The 16,780-nt window shown below is 35.2% G+C and overlaps 1 protein-coding gene across 3 annotated transcripts in view; it reads left to right on the top strand.

Annotated features, from left to right (window-relative positions):
- Positions 1–2,335, top strand: part of SS18 (SS18 subunit of BAF chromatin remodeling complex) — an 82,850-nt gene extending 80,515 nt beyond the window's left edge. For all 3 annotated transcript variants that reach the window (XM_040632625.1, XM_040632626.1, XM_040632627.1), the window contains one exon: positions 560–2,335. In XM_040632625.1, the coding sequence (XP_040488559.1) occupies positions 560–586 (27 nt within the window). In that variant the 3' untranslated portion in view covers positions 587–2,335. The remainder of the gene's footprint in view (positions 1–559) is intronic.
- Positions 2,336–16,780: the final 14,445 nt, after the last annotated feature.

Below are 16,780 nucleotides of genomic sequence, written 5' to 3' on the forward strand. Positions count from 1 at the left end.
TTGATTTTGTGTACCAGCTGCCTGTCTGAATGCCTTTGCTGACACTTTGTTGGCCTCAGGGAAAAGCCCAGCTTCTTTAGTATGGATGGAAGGTTTTTCCCCTTTATCTCCCAGGCATCTTTCCATCCTTGCTACTTATTCCAAATACCATTGATGTTAATTCGTAATAGCTATTATAATAAGCTGAACAGTCACAGAGTTGTTACACTAGCACTTAATTAATACACAGTACGTACCACAGCAGGATTTAGAACCAGAACTCACTCATTCTTGCTCAGTTCAGTTCAACAAAATTCACCAAATGTTTAAATTCCTACTATGTGATAGGTACTATTCTAGTTTCAAAGACTCTGAAATCCATTTGCAATTGAATATAGTATCAGGGGCAATTACAAAGATACTATGTACCTGAATATATAGCAGTTTTTGTTTGTTGTCAATGAAGTCAGTTTTGTAGTATGACAGTGTTAAGATTTATTTGTAATTTTCTTTGCCAAACTATTATGGTCAAACTATGCTCAAATCATTATCTAATTGTATTTTTAAATTTATCTTTTAGGGACAGTATGGAAATTACCAGCAGTGAAAAAGTACTTACATTCCAATAGCCAGTATCTATTAGCAGCCATATTGTCACCTCAGCACTGTGGACACCTCTGTGTGAAGAGATCCTTCCATTCCATCTAGTTTTTGGAAAAACCTTGTGGATAAGTGGCTGTTTCATCAGTAAGCAGCCTTTGTGGCTTAGTTGTAAAGGCTTTAGTAGCTAAAAAATACTCTTGATTTCACATTTCTACTCTAGATGGCAACATTGGACAGAAAATACAATGACATAACCAATTTGCAATGATTTGGGAACTGTGTTTCAAATGGACTGTTACAGACTGAAAGGTGTGAACAGCTTTGTATGTTTATGAAGGTTAAGGGAATTTAATACTTTTCCACAGATTCTTTTGTAAGGGGAAGAGGGAAATGTACACTTTTTACAGCAGCAATATTTTGTATATTATGTTTATTTCATGTGGTGAATATGCAAGGCGGTACACTACGCATTGGACAGAATCAGAAATCCTCTGTTAATGTGGATTGGAGCATGGTGGATGCTTGATTGTGTTGGTCTCAAAATGGTGTACTATAAAAGATACAGGTGAGGGAGAAGACAAAGCACACCATATGTCCACTATTATGTTCTTTAGAGGAAATTCAGATCCCTTTTATCTGTTAGATAATCAAGGGCACTGTGATAGTTTTGAGTAAAAAGACATTTTTTAAAAGCTTTCCAGTTTTGTGGATTAAAACCTTTTTATAAAGATCATTTATAATACAGTTTTAAAATGTGAGGCAATAAGAATTACTTCATGTGGGATCTGAAGAATCTTGGTAGCAGTTTCATGTAAATGAAGTGGTAATTCTCTCCTAAAATAGCAATAACTGAAAATGGAAGTGTTAATTTTACTTTGTTTGAGTAATCAGGGAACTTAGTAAGTAATGTCAAAGCATTTTTTAAATGATATCAAAGAAGAGTCAACATTGATCCAGTAATTTTATTTTTTAACATTAGAAGAACAATTGGTTTTAATAGTTCAGGAGACTTTACAAACCTTTATTTCAACTTTCTTCCCTGGAAATAATGCCATTTATAAAAGGACACTTTTAAGTTTTTCCCTTTTTATGTTGGTTAATGTAATACAAAGAGATGTTTAGGAAAGTGCTTATTGATGAGGTTTTTTCTGGTCTGTATTAAAAGCATAGAGGTTGCAACCTAGATCACTTTGTTTATTAGCATGACATATTTAATCATATTTGAGACTGTCCTGTGCCTGATTACTTTAGCTATATTCAGGGATATTGCATTGGGCAGGAAATCATGCATTGAGAAGTTTATAACCACAATTATTTAAGCATAATCTGAAAACATCTAGCCCAAAGGTAAGTTGCTATTTTCATCACAGTTGCCTATGCCCAGGGAATAAGATGTATTCTTTATAATTGAATTGGTTTTTCCCACTTCTAACTGGAAACAAAACAGAAGGGGTGCCATAAATTTGAATAAGCAAAATGTACTGTTCTCAACATACTGTAATCAAAAGGAGGAATTTTAATGTGTTTCTGTGTGTGTATGAGAGAGAGTGTGTGTGTTTTAAGGTCTGAGTAGAGTTTTTTTCAACTTGGTCAGTAGAAAATGGACATCAAGTTTGAACAGATAAAGCATGGACAGCCTTATTGTGATTGAAAATGCTTATAGGTTCTGTGCCAATTTTCCACCACTGTGTACTTTGTTGCTATTTAAAACTGTATCAACTCTAACGGAAGAATAAATTATTTGTGATTTTAATTTTCTCATTTGTTTCTTTAAATTAGATCTCTTTGACTCTCTTGTTTTGTCTGGAGACTTTGCTGTGGGTTTTTTATATAAGTTAGTGTGGTATAAGCAGACTATATTTGTATTCTAGGACTTTATCAAAATTCTCTTGCCATGCCCAAGTTAATTAGAATTAACTGTTCAGTAATCAGCATGTTGTGTGGGCTGTTTGTTATAGAATTCTTTCTCTGAAAATGAAGTCCATGAGGCTATAATCAAGATGACTGAATTAGATAAATGAGTTGAGGAGACAAAATTGTACTGAACCCAACCTGGTGTAGATATGTTATCTCTTTTGAAATAAGCTCAACTGACATTAAGAAATAATTTGTCTTGCCAACCCATCTTCTGTTGTCTTATTCTCCTTTTAATGGAAACTAAAATTGCAATTTTAATAAGCAGAATTTCCTCCAGGACTTTCTTCCTAGAGACTAGTGCATTTGCAAGGTTTAATTGTTTTATAACAGTCCTATTTCGTAAAAGTTTTTAATTGGTGGTGACAAAAATTACCTTACTCCTTTGATACCTAGTAAGAAGACTAACTATACCGGGAGCTTTCTACCAAATTTGACATCCCCATATAGACTATATTCCCCAAAACTGAAGTTATTTTATCAAAATGTATTATAATGAAGAAATATCATGCCGTCCTATAAAATTCTTTTTTTTTTTTTAAGATTTTATTTATTTTTTTGACAGAGATAGAGACAGCCAGCGAGAGAGGGAACACAAGCAGGGGGAGTGGGAGAGGAAGAAGCAGGCTCATAGCAGAGGAGCCTGATGTGGGGCTCGATCCCATAACGCCGGGATCACACCCTGAGCTGAAGGCAGACCTCAACCGCTGTGCCACCCAGGCGCCCCCGTCCTATAAAATTCTGGAAGCAGAACATTACTAAAAAAAGAGCCTGGTGATTATTGATCAACATTTTAAAAAATACTTTACTAGTTTAGTTGTTTAAGAACATATTAGCATTATTCTGTAGAGTTATGGTGGCACATTGTTTTTGGCACATGTTTTTGCTTTTAATTTTTTTAGTGGAATATTCAAACAGATGCCAAGGTAGAGAGGATGTTATAATGAACCCCAGGGACCATTAACCTAACTTAGGTAACTGGTTCACTTAGGAGGCAGCCATGGCTAACCTTGTGTTGTTTATACACCAACCCACAAATGGAAGCAAACACTACATCCTTGAATTATTTTGCTAAGTACCGTTATAGAAGTACGGTTGACCCTTGAACAACATGGGTTTAACTGCATGGGTCCACTTATTGGATTTTTTCAATAAATACAGTCCTGTATTATAAGTCTATTTTTTCTTCTTTATGATTTTCTCAATAACAGCTTCTTTTCTCTAGCTTACTTTATTGTAAGAATACAGTATATAATACATATATAAAATATAATCAACTGTTTATGTTATTGGTAAGGCTTCTGGTCAACAGTACGCTATTAGTAGTTAAGTTTTTGGTGAGTAGAAAGTTATAGATGGATTTTCGTTTATGGTTGGGGGTTTGTGCCCCTAACTCCTTTGTGGTTCAAGAGAGTCAACTGTACTCTTTTAAAAACACTTTGGTACCAGGATGCTTCCTGCTCTTGAAATTTTGTATATTCAGTATTAGTGATTAGAAACCATCTCAAAATTTGTATGAATAAACCACTGCTTTTTCTTTCACTTACAAAATGTAATTCGTGTTAAATAATGAAGACAGTAGCAAAAACAGATTACACAAAAAGTGAACATGCTCTGTAATTTCATCTCTTAAAGGTAACAGTTATTAAAATGTTTGATACATTTCTTCCAACTTTATTTTATTTTATTTTTAAAGATTTTATTTATTTGACAGAGAGAGAGAGAGCACACGCAGGGGGAGCGGCAGGCAGAGGGAGAGGGAGAAGCAGGCTCCCCACTGAGTAGAGAGCCTGATGCAGGGCTCGATCTCAGGACCCTGGGATCATGACCTGAGCCAGAGGCAGACGCTTAACCGACTGAGCCACCCAGGCGCCACCCCCCAGCTTGATTTTACACACAAGCCAACATCTATTACTGTTTTGTCTCTTTCAACAAAAATGGAGTTATATACTAGCCATACTATTTTGTAACTTCCTTTTTTTTTTTTAAATGTTAGAAATATCTAGAATGCTCCCTATTCTGTGTTGTTCCTAATTTTTTATATTGGGAAAACAAGGCTTTCATAAGCGATCTGGCAAGGGTTTGGTTGGTTGGTTTTTCTTGTTGAGATTTTTCTTTCTCTTTTTAAAGATTATTTACTTTTTTTATTTATTTGACAGAGAGAGAGAGAGAGCCAGTGAGAGAGGGAACACAAGCAGGGGGAGTGAGAGAGGAAGAAGCAGACTCCCAGCAGAGCAGGGAGCCCGACATGGGGCTGGATCCCAGGACCCCGGGATCACGCCCTGAGCTAAAGGCAGACGCTTAACGACTTAGCCACCCAGGCGCCCCTGAGATATTTCTATATAGTAAATTTTGAGTATGTTAGCTGTAAGGCTGTGTACATTTTAAAAAGTATCCCCCTAAAAAAATAAATCCTTGCCAGCACCAGAGTATTAGCCTTGTTAATTTTTACAGTTGTCGTAGGCTTTAAAAAGTGCTATCTCAGGATTTAATTTGAGTTGCATTTGATTTATTTGTGACTTTGCACATCTTTTCAAATGCTTAATGACAGTTACGTTATATTTTTTGCTGCGAAATGCCTCTTAATGTCTTTTGTTCGTTTTTCTGTTGGGATGTTTACTGTGTAAGAGAGAGGAAATAATATAAATACATATGCACAAATACATATAACTATATATAGTTCTCTCTATGCAAATATTAATCCTGTGTCTTCTGTATATTGCAGATCTCTTCAGTCTGTTCATCTGTTTTTTAACTTAGGTTATGATGTCTTTTACTGTATTAAAGTTTTAAGATTTTACATATTCAATTTCATAGCTTCTTGCAACCTCCCTAACTTGCAAATTTATTAAAAAATATTCTTTTTTTCTAAAATTGATTGTACCTGGTACGGTTTAGAGCATTAACTTTTTTTCTTATGTGGACAATTGATTGTTTCAACATTATTTATTGAATAAACCAACTAATTTGAGATGTCACCATATTTTGTCTCTTTAAAACACTAATTATAAGTAAGGCATGTTTGATTTCATGACATTTCAAAGACTAGTTACATTCACTTAAGTACAGTTTTGTTGGCATAAAGTGGGTACTTTCTGGGTTTTGTTTTTTTTGTTTTTGATAAGGTGCTTTTTATTGGATAAGATTTAACTGTAAGGGTATATAAACTTTGATTTTACATGGAACGACTAGAACCTCTTGGAGTTTTTTGCTTGTTGGAAGTTTTCAAGTTCTTTTTTGGTAAGGTACTAATTAGTTACCTTCATAGATGCCCCGAAGTATTTCAGTTTGATTACTATAAAAAAAAGTTAGAAATCAATATAAATTTTTTTTTATTTTTAAAACTCCAAGTCTCAGAAGTAGACAATGCAATATAATTTTCATTAATTCAATAAAGAGCTATATATAGTGTGATCATATAATTTATTGCTTAATCTGGGAAACTTTTGATAATGAAAGGAGAATATTATATACACACATACATATATGTATGTACATGGGCATAAATATATATGTGCATGTGGGTTAAATACTTGTACATACATGGATAAATATATATGTTATTTTGTCTTTTTCTTGATGGAGATCCATAGTTTAAGAACTTAGATATGACAGTGATGCATTTGTTTAGGCTACAATCTTCAACTGTGGTAACATATCGAGAGATTTTTCATGGAACAGCACATTAAAAATAATGATTTAATGTTAAAATAGGTGAATAAAAATCCTGAATATCCTGAGAGGCTTTCATCATTTTTGGTCTGTATTAAGGAATACTGATTATTTCCTAATATTCTTCTGTCTTAAAAAACATCCCCAAGTTTTGGGTGAGCACATAACAGCCTACCTAGTGACTACATTTAATAGCGTCCTTTGCAATTCGGTATGGTGAGTGACTGAGTCCAGCTAGTGGGATGTGAGTTGGAGTGACATGTGCAGCTTCTAGATCACCTCCTTAAAAATGTGCTCCATTTTCTTTTCCATTTCCCAAGGGCTGGAACACTGACATCAGTGGGCAGTTTTGACCTTAATAGATTAGAAAAATATTCTAGAGAGTGGCAGTGCAACTAGATAGAATAAAAAATCCCCTGAATGGCCTCATGAAGCCTATTCTTCTGCCTATTGGCGCGGACTCCGACGTGAGAAAATGAGCGCTCCTGTCTTATTAAGCTCTTTGTTATAGCAGCGAAGCCTGTGGCCTGCTGTAGGATCATGCCGTAGAGGGCCAGTTCTCATTGCTCTATGGCACGTTCTGTCCGGAGTCACAGTCTTTAGGAATGACAACCTAATGTGTGTGTAGTGCACTTCATAGTCGTTCAGTGACTGATCATTCTTGACTCATGAAGTAGGACAAACTCTCTATTTCCTTGAAGATCATCCTTTTCTTTCCATTGCTTGAATGAACTTAACGATAGATTTAATTTTAAAGTATTGGTAAAAATATACTTCATATTTATCATTTTGGCATGTGTCTAGTAGCAAATTGTATAAATAGCATGTTTTCTAAGTACTTATTTTGAGAATTGTGTTAGGACTTCATAAAATCTCTTCAGTTTTTAACTTTTATTTTGACTTCTTCTTTAATTTGTTTTTTGCACTTTTTCTCTAAAGCTTTTTGGAGTTTCCTTAGTCTTCTGACTTTCACTATATGAAGTGTGTACTTTGATTCTGGCTTCCCTGCCAACTTTTCTTTTGGAAAAAAAATGATGTACTAAAAGCATTTGGTTTTTATATCTATTGTGGCTCTCACTATTCAGCTTAGATCAAATACGAAGAATTTTGTATCTATAGGAGGTGTAACTGTATTAGCTCTGGAAGGATATTTTGGAATAATTATTGATTTCATATACTATTTCCTACAGATCATCAAATTTTTTAACTTTGAGGACTCCTGATATTAGTAGATCAAAATACTGTTTATAGCTACCAAGGATTTTATCTTCTATCAATATGACTATACCAGGGAATTATTTCTGTTAATGCTTAGTAAATTAAGAGCAAGGAAGTGTAGCTGTGCCTTTCTTTTCAGTACTAATATTATTCTATCCATAGAAATCCTATTTTCTGTTCATTAATTTCAGTATTCCATTCTTTCCCAAGATCTCACTTCACAGCAAGCTTTCATACTTCAAGCTCAACATGTTTAGTGCTCAGTCCTCATTCCCACATAAACACAACCATTTTGAAAACGTGAACTGATATTAATTACCCCCTTGGCAACCAAAAAGTCAGGATTTCCTGATGCGGCACGCTAATGTAAAATGCATTAGTGCAAACGCTGGCTCCAAGGGGTGATACTCTCTAAATAAACACAGCAATGTTTTTCTTTATTCACGACTCTCAGGCTATTCTGAAAGTCATTCATCCTGCATACCCCCCCAAAACCATTTTGAGTTTTAATAAGTTATAACTGGATTTTCATAAGAAGGAATTGAATTCCAAGCTGCAAATCTGTGGCACTTAACTCTTTGGTTCTTTGAAAGAAAATCTACCTAAATGTTCCAATGATTAAATGGCATTGAACCATAATTTGCAATAGTCTGTTGGCAGATAACAGTTCATGTTTATTGATTAGTGTCACTAAAAATGCATGCTTTTGACCTAAAAAATTTCTTTGGAAATTTTAGTCACTTAAGGCCAGAAATAATATATTTGGGTTTTTTTGTTGTTTGTTTGTTTTGGTGCAAGTGTGAGTGTGTATGTGAGTTTGAACATTCAGTGTAAATTTATGGTCAAGTAGACATTATGTCATGCTTTGATGTACCCTCTCCAAACATACTACTCCTGGTATTACTACTACTACTATTACTGCTCGGTAAAATAAGTGAACCAAACCAGAGATGGCCAGGCCTCAAATAAGCTAAGATCTAACATGGAACAAAATGGAACAAAATATAATATTGGTAAGGCTAAAACCATGGGCCTCCTGGGTTCTGAGTCTAGAAACCGGTAGTGTTATTTGAGAAATTGGCTCCTATGAAGAAATAGAGATAAAAATATTACAAGATCAGATTCTGGAGCCAGGTTTACTGCTTAACCTCAGAGGCTAGAATGTGACTTCCTCCTATTGCCCCTACTTACAAAAGAAGGCTTAAAAAAAGCTTCTTGTTGCTGACCACTACCTAAGGCCTTGTCTTGAGGAAGCTGAGCGTAATTATGCTGAAAAATACATACTTAGCTTCTTGATCTGGAGCTAAACTAAGATATTCTGAAGCTTGGTAATTAGGTTTAAAATATTCCTAAAATAATCTTTTTTGTAGGGAAGAAGTTCTCAAAGGTTTGATTCTGGACTTGGTGGAGGGGCCTGGGAGTACAAGTGCAAGTACAGAAGGAAGCAGAAGGTGGGGAAGAGAGGAAAAAATTAAAAGACAAGTAAGACCACCTACTTTAAACAAACCCATGAAACTAAAATCCCAAAATTTGTCAACAAACCTATTGGCAGAAGATGTATTCCCACCACATGAAGTTAATTTTATAGGAGAGTCTGACATTTTAAAATATGAATGTTTAAGATACTTGAGGATATAAATCCATTCACATAGATCTTCAAACAGATATGAAATTGTAACACAAAATCTTGGACAAAATTAAGCAGATGTATTTAAAAATTACCAAGAAACCTAAGCAAAAAATACAGTCATTGGAATAAGCTCAATTGGCATAAACTGTAGGCTGGACACAGTTGAAGAAATTTGTGAATTAGATAATAGTGTGAGAAATTGTTCCATATTAAAGAGATAGGGAAGGGAATGCAGAGTTTTAATAATGTAGCTTCAGAAGAAGGAAATGGAAGGGTTGGTAGAAAAGCAATACATTAAAAAAAAAAAAGCAGCTGGCAGTTTTCCACAATTGAATCTATAAATTCTCAGACTGTAAATCCACCCTAAGTCCAATCAGGGCAAAGAAAAATGAGTCCATATCCAGATGCATCATGGATGGTATTCAGAAAGAAAAAAAAAATCTATTAGGAGAGAGAAAAGGCACAATTTAGACAGGAGAACTCCCTGCAACAGTTAAATGATACAGGAGTCAAGCACTGAGGGAAAAAGATAGCCTAAATGTTACACCCAGCTAAACTATAATTCTATAGTGATGGCAAAATAAATTTTCAGACTTACAAAGACTAAGAGAGTTCATCATCCAAGTTGTACTTGAGCAAAAAAGAAAACCCAGAAGAAGGTATAGGATACAAAAAAGAATGGAAATTACATAAAATTTGTCAAATATAGTTATTTATGGTAAACAGATCACTTCTCTCTGGGGTGCAAAGAAAAGGTAAACTTTGATAGGTTGCTTGCGTTTGTGACCTCAATTCTTTCCCCCTCTCTGAATTCATGCCCCTTTGCCATGTGATTTGGCAGTTCCTCTCACTGAAGAGGCAGAGTTAAACTTCTTGCCCCCTTGATTCTGGGTTTGGCTGTGTGACTTGATTTGGCCAGTGGGATATTAGTTGAGATGACTCAAAGAGTCTTGTAAAAGCACTGGTACAGTTCTGCTTCCACTCTGTATCTCTGCCTTTGCCATGGAAATCTGCCCAGGCTAACCTGCTAAGGAATGTGAGAGACAGATGAGGCAAAACCAAGTCAACACAGCCAACACTAGCCAACCCCCAACCAAGGGCAGCAGAGCCACCCAGCCAACCAGCCAGCTGACCACGGCTGCATAAGCAAGTGTAGCCCAGATCAGCTAGACTCTGCAGGCTCTGAAGCTAAGTAAAGGTTTATTGTGTGTTACTGATTGTGTGTGTGTGTGTGTGTGTGTGTGTGTCTTTGTTAGGCAACATTGTAATAATAGATAGCTGATACAATAACAAGATACAAGATAGGAAACATGATGAATGAACAGATAATCCTATGAAGGGGCTTTCCTGTTCTGCAGAATAATAGACTGAAAAATTTTAGGCTTTGTTGGAAAAATTTTCAGGTCAAATTATAAGAGTAATGTTAAAAGTATTAGTATAAAAAATGTAAGAGTCATCATTTTAAAGAGAAAATATGATTTGGAAATTTAGGAGCCAAAAAAGAGGGAGGGAAAAAAAGCAGGAGGAGGAGAAATAGAGAAAATGTACTAATCCATTTTAAGGAAGGAATAAAGGAATAAAAAGGGAAAAAGTGGCAAGAAACAAAAGAATATGATAGGATTATATCTAAATATATCAGCAATAACCATAAGTATAAATTAAACTTATTTAGTAAAGGACATTAAGTTGGGGGAAAACCCAACTATATTATTCTTACTAAGGGATATTACTAAAGCATAAGAAAATGGTGGAAAACCGATACAGGTATATTAATACCAAAGTAGAATTTAAAGCAAAAGTTTTAATAGGAATAAAGTAGTAGCCTAAGCAATAAGAAATAAAAAAATGATTTAAGATATAATAACTTTGGAATATACAAAGCAAAAACAGAATTAAAAGCAAAAATGTAAAACTAAAACTAGTGTGGGATTATTAATCTACTTAGAGCAGAAACTTGGCTCAGACAACAATTTGGGTACAGAACAGTCTGTCTAATAGAAATATAATGTCAGCCCCATATGTAAGTTAAAATTTTCCGGTAGGTACATTAAAAAAATATAGAAGCAGGGAAACTTTTAATGTATTTTATTTAACCCAATATATCCAAAATGCTACTTCAACATAAATAAAATTCATGAGACATTTTACATTCTTTTTTTCATAGAATCTAGCTTGTATTTCTTTTTTTATTATTATTTATTTATTTATTTTTATTACATTATGTTAGTCACCATACAGTACATCCCTAGTTTTCGATGTAAAGTTCCATGATTCATTACTTGCGTATAACACCCAGTGCACCATGCAATACGTGCCCTCCTTACTACCCATCACCAGCCTATCCCATTCCTAGCTTGTATTTCAACTTACAATACATCACTAGTCACATTTTAAGTGCTCAGTGAGCGGCTGCTGGTCTGAGGCTACTATATTGGATAGTCTTAGTGCAAAAAATCTGATAGATCTCAGATCCTATTCCTGGAAATGTATACATTTTTCAAGTATATGTAATATATAAGAAAAATTGACCTTATGCTAATTTACAAAAGTCTCATCAAAATTTAAAGAATATCCTGTAGGTCACTTTCTCTGAAAACAATACATTTGCTAGGATCTTTCAAAATTTATTAATAAACAACTGTGATTAGAAAATTGCAGTGGAAATTTAAAAATTTTAGAACTAAGCCACAATAAAAGTTGTCAGTAGCAAAACTTGTGAGATGCTGATAGGACCGTTCTCAAAAGTAAATTGATAGCCTTAAATGCCTTTATGTAAAAACAAAAAACATGGAAAATAAATCCAACTCAGAAATATTGATGAGGAAGCTAAAATTAAATGCTGAGGAGGCAACGATAAGGATTTTGAATAAGGTGACGAGCATAAATAAATGACCTAAGACAACAATAAAAGGACCATTAAAAAGAATCAAATCTTGAAAAATAATAAAAGCTGTAAATTGACAAAAGAAAAAGTTAAGGCACAAGTAAGCAGTTTTAGAAAAAGGAACAGGAGTATGACTAAAAATGTGGTATATATTCCAAATATTTGCTAAAAGTACACCATAAAAGGGCCGTATAGCAAGCCTGGTTATGAACTTATATCTGACATGAATATCACAAAATACAAATAGGTGTGACATAGGATGTGGTCTCTGGCCCCTTTCAGAACTCTTGACTAGATGTAGGAATTGAACTGAGTTGGTTTTGTTTTTCTTTTTAAGATTTTATTTATTTGAGAGCGAGGGCATGGGGGGGAGGGGGCAGAAGGAGAGGGAGAAGTAGGCTCCCTGCTGAGCGGGAAGCTGATGCGGAGCTTGATCCCAGGACCCTGCGATTATGACGCGAGCCAAAATCAGATGCTTAACCAACTGAGCCACTCAGGTGTCCCTCAAACTGAATTCTCTAGTCACCTACAGCTTATTTATGAATTTTCAGCTCCCTGAAAGCAGAGACTTAGTTTTTGTCTACTGCTGGTCACTTAGTACCTGATATGTAATGAGAGTTTCATAAATATTGGTTGAAAGAGGGTATTAGGAATGTTGGTTCTGAACGGTATGTATGCAGAAATTTTGAGTTCAGATACTGTAGATGTAGTAATAAAACAATGGGGAGGGTATGTGTTATGATGAGTGCTGTGTATTGTGTAAGAATAACGAATCACAGACCTGTACCCCTGAAACAAGCAGGTGGTATCTCTAAGAGATGTCTGTTATCTCTAGAGATAAAAGCCAGAGCCTCAATACAGTGCCTTTAGCATAAGGTCCACAATGCCTTCAACACAGTTCACAATCCTGACTTATCCTGAGGCATCTGGCTACAATACCTAGCCTGATCTGTGATGAGGTTATTTATAGTCTGCCTTTATCTGACTCATTCCCTTGGAGGTGCCATGGAATGTACTGTATATGCACGCATCTGGTCCTAGTTGGGGATAAAGGATTGTGAACCTGTGTAAATGTCTATCTTTAAGCCATATAATAGGAGGATACATTTCATTTTTAAATAGGCCAGGGGTGGTTGCCTGATCATACTGGTGATTTATTAATGAATTATAGCATTGCAATCATTTCAAAAATGGTTATAAAATGGTAAGCGTAACTAACTTTATTCTATTTCCCCTTGTTAATAATAATAATAAAAAAGTCTCCTTGGGGGAATATATTCTTGTGGGAATGCAGGCAGAAGAATGATGGTGTTGATGACAGCATTCCTCTGTTTTGGTCTCTGATCTTCTAGTCTGTGCCCAGAGCTAAGCCATTAGGATTCTACAACTTGCTAGGAAAACATGTGCTGTTTTGCTCCTGCGCCAATATAGCCATCTATATGATAAATATAACGATCTTACCATCATGAGCTTCCTTGGACCTCCCCTCCACATCTCCCTCCTGGCCTTGGCTGTATGCCCATTCTGCCTTAATGCTCCTTCTATTTCTCTGTGTTTCTCTGTTCTCTTTATTACCCTCCCCAACATTCAGTCACATTCCAGGTGGCTTTCCTTACTGCATAATATTCACTCAACCATGTTCAAGTTGCCTGTTAAACCTGTTTCTTTTATTAACATTTTATGGCTTCTAAGCATTTCCAAGTTCCTCTAGTAGACAGTTCCCTTACATGAGGGGTGATGGGCTTCTAGCCTGGCATGTGTAATTCTTAGCAATAATTTCTCTTCTATGAAAAATAGATAGCAAGAGCTCCTTGGTAAGCGTGTGTGGGATCTGTACACTCATCGTCGGGCTGACACATCAATAAGTTTGCCACAGAGGAAGATGAATGAAAATTCAGGCTGAAAAGGATAAGAAGCCATATCATATCACTTTGTATTTGGAAACTCAGATCAACAATTATCTTCAAAAAGAAATACTACCTCCTCATTTGAACCGACTATACTGTTTCATCTAATCTAAGACCCATTTAATTTACATTTTAATATCTCTGAAATAGGGATTTTTTTCTCTCTTGATAATACATAAAATAACGGTGAGTCTTACTCTTACAATTAATGGTGTGTTCGTCTACATGAATTTGAGTATAAATGTTTTTAAAAGTATGCCATGTTATTTACATCGTTTTCATTTTATTAATAGACTACGGTTTCTTAGAACCTATAATAAACAAAATTAGTAAAAAGCCTATAATAGAAAAACCATACCTTTATTTATTTTTTAAAGATTTTATTTATTTCACAGAGAGAAAGATAGCCAGTGAGAGGGGGAACACAAGCAGGGGAAGTGGGAGAGAAAGAAACAGGCTCCCAGCGGAGGAGCCCGATGTGGGGCTCGATCCCAGGACTCTGGAATCATGCCCTGAGCCGAAGGCAGATGCTTAACAACTGAGCAACCCAGGTGCCCCAGAAAAACCATATCTTTAAAAAAATAAGCATATTATGTTATCTGTGCTACCTTCTGCTGAATCAGTTCTCCTATTGGAGAAAATCTGGCTTCTCTTATGGAAAATCCTGCTATCATTTTTAATGAGGTAAATATCTTTGTAGGCATGCTTATTTTATAGAGAGGCAAGATAGCAAAGTGTTTAAGCACAAAGGATTTGGAGTCAGACTGCCTGGTTTTGAATCTTGGTTTCTTCACTTACTAGTTATAAAACCTTGGGTAATGGAACCTCTCTGTGCAGCAGGTGCAGTACCCCTAAACTAGAGATAATATACTTACCCCAGGGTTGTTGTGAGAATTAAATGAGATAATATTACATATCCTACTCAAACTTCCTAATGTCATTACATGTTAATGTATTAGATAGAGTAATGCCTGGCGCAGTAGGTGCTCTCTAAATGTAAATTATTATTTGGGATTATTTCTTTAGGATAGTTGCCTAGAAGTTGAATTATCTTGTCAAAGGGCATAAACATTTTCTAAGGCTCTGGGTAAATACTGATTTTTCTTTACCATTAGATTATGTTAATTTACACTCCTGGAATGGATTGAATATACTCCCACTTTTGCCAATTTGTAGCATTTTTAAAGATACATCTTTGCTAATCTCATAGGTGAAGATGACAGTTTATTCTAATATTTATTTCTTTGGTTATTAGTGTGGTTGTATTGAATATTTTCCTGTATATTAGCCATTTGTATTTCCTCATTTAAAAAAAAATCTCTTTATGCTTAATGATTTTAAAGGGCTTCTTATACATTTGGATAAGTTCAATAGGTAAAAGTTATACTTTTATGATCTATTTGAATACGTTATGCAGTGGATTATACTTTTTTTTGCTAGTTTTTTTTTTCATTTTGGCCTTTTATACGTATATAATTTTTATTTTTTGTGTAGGAAAATATATTTTGTTATTTGAAGGCTTAGAAAGTCCTTTTTCTTTGTTTTATGATGTTTAGATTTATTTTTTTACATATAACTTTGGTTAATTTGTAATATTTTAAAAATATTTTTCCTTAAATAGCTTCTCACCTTCCCCACCACATTTTTGATAAATTTATTCCTCTTAAAATGTTTTTAAAGTAATACTTGCTAATTTTCAAACAATTAGAAAATACAGAAAAGTTCATAATGAAGAAAACTAAAATTGTCTATAATTCTACTATTTAGTAATAACCATTATTAACATTCTGGGGTTCTTCCCTCCTTTTTTTCCCCTTTGCATGATATAATTTTGCTATTCTTGCTGTTTACTGTATATTAGAATCTTTTTCTGGCTTCTTTATCTTGTTTCATTGTTATATCCTTGCCCTAAACCCCACCACTTTAACGTTTTAGGTTTATAATCTCTTATAATTTAAGGATGTCACACTCACTTCACTGCTGTTCTTGAATATGCCAGTGACATTTCTATCTCAAGACCTTTGCTTTTCCCTCAGGTAAACACATGGCTCACTCCATGCTCATCTCTCCAGGTCTCTGGACAATGTCACCTTATTACTATGGTCTTCTCTGACCACCCATTTTAAAAGAGCAACCTCTTCCCTCTGGGTACTTCCTATTTCCCTTCTCTAATTTTTTTCCAAATCCATATAATCAAATTACATACTATTCAGTATTGCTCAAAAAAAAAAAAAAAAAAAAAAGATTCTTTTCAAAATACTGACCATGCTCATTGACCGTGCTTCTGGTCACCCAAGAACTCTGATGGAGATGTACAATGAGATTAGTCTTTTTTTTTTTTTAAGCTTTATTTATTTGAGAGAGATTGAGAGCATGCGCATGCATGAGCAGGGGGAGGGGCAGAGGGGAAAGGAGAGAAGCATGCTCAGCATGAAGTCTACTTGGGGCTTGATCTCACGGCCCTGAGATCATGACCTGATCTGAAGTCAAGAGTCCGACCCCTTAACCAAGAGTCCACCCAGACTCCACAGCAAGATTAGTCTTGTTTTCATTCCTATTAACATAGCATCCGATCTGTAGCCAATGGATCAAGGAGAAGTTTTGACTTTCAAGTCTTATTGAGGAAATACATTTCATAAAGTTCTAGCTGCCATTGATAGTGTTTCCTCAGATGGATTTGGGCAAGTCATTTGAGAACCTGGAGAGGGTTCACCATTCTAGATGCCATTAAAACCATTCATGATTCATGAGAAGAGGTCAAAATATTAACATTTATAGGAGTTTGGAAGAAGTTGATTTTCCAACCCTAATGGATGACCTTGAGGGGTTCCAGACTTCAGTGGAGGAAGTCATTGCAGATGTGCTGTAAACAGCAAGAGAACCAGCATTAGGAGCAGAGCCTGAAGATGGGACTGACCTGCTGCAAGCTCATGATAAAACGTGAATGGAGGAGGAGTTGCTTCTCATGGATGA

This window comes from Ursus maritimus, unplaced genomic scaffold (assembly GCF_017311325.1).
Source record: "Ursus maritimus isolate PB19 unplaced genomic scaffold, ASM1731132v1 scaffold_18, whole genome shotgun sequence".
NCBI classification, from domain to species: domain Eukaryota; kingdom Metazoa; phylum Chordata; class Mammalia; order Carnivora; family Ursidae; genus Ursus; species Ursus maritimus.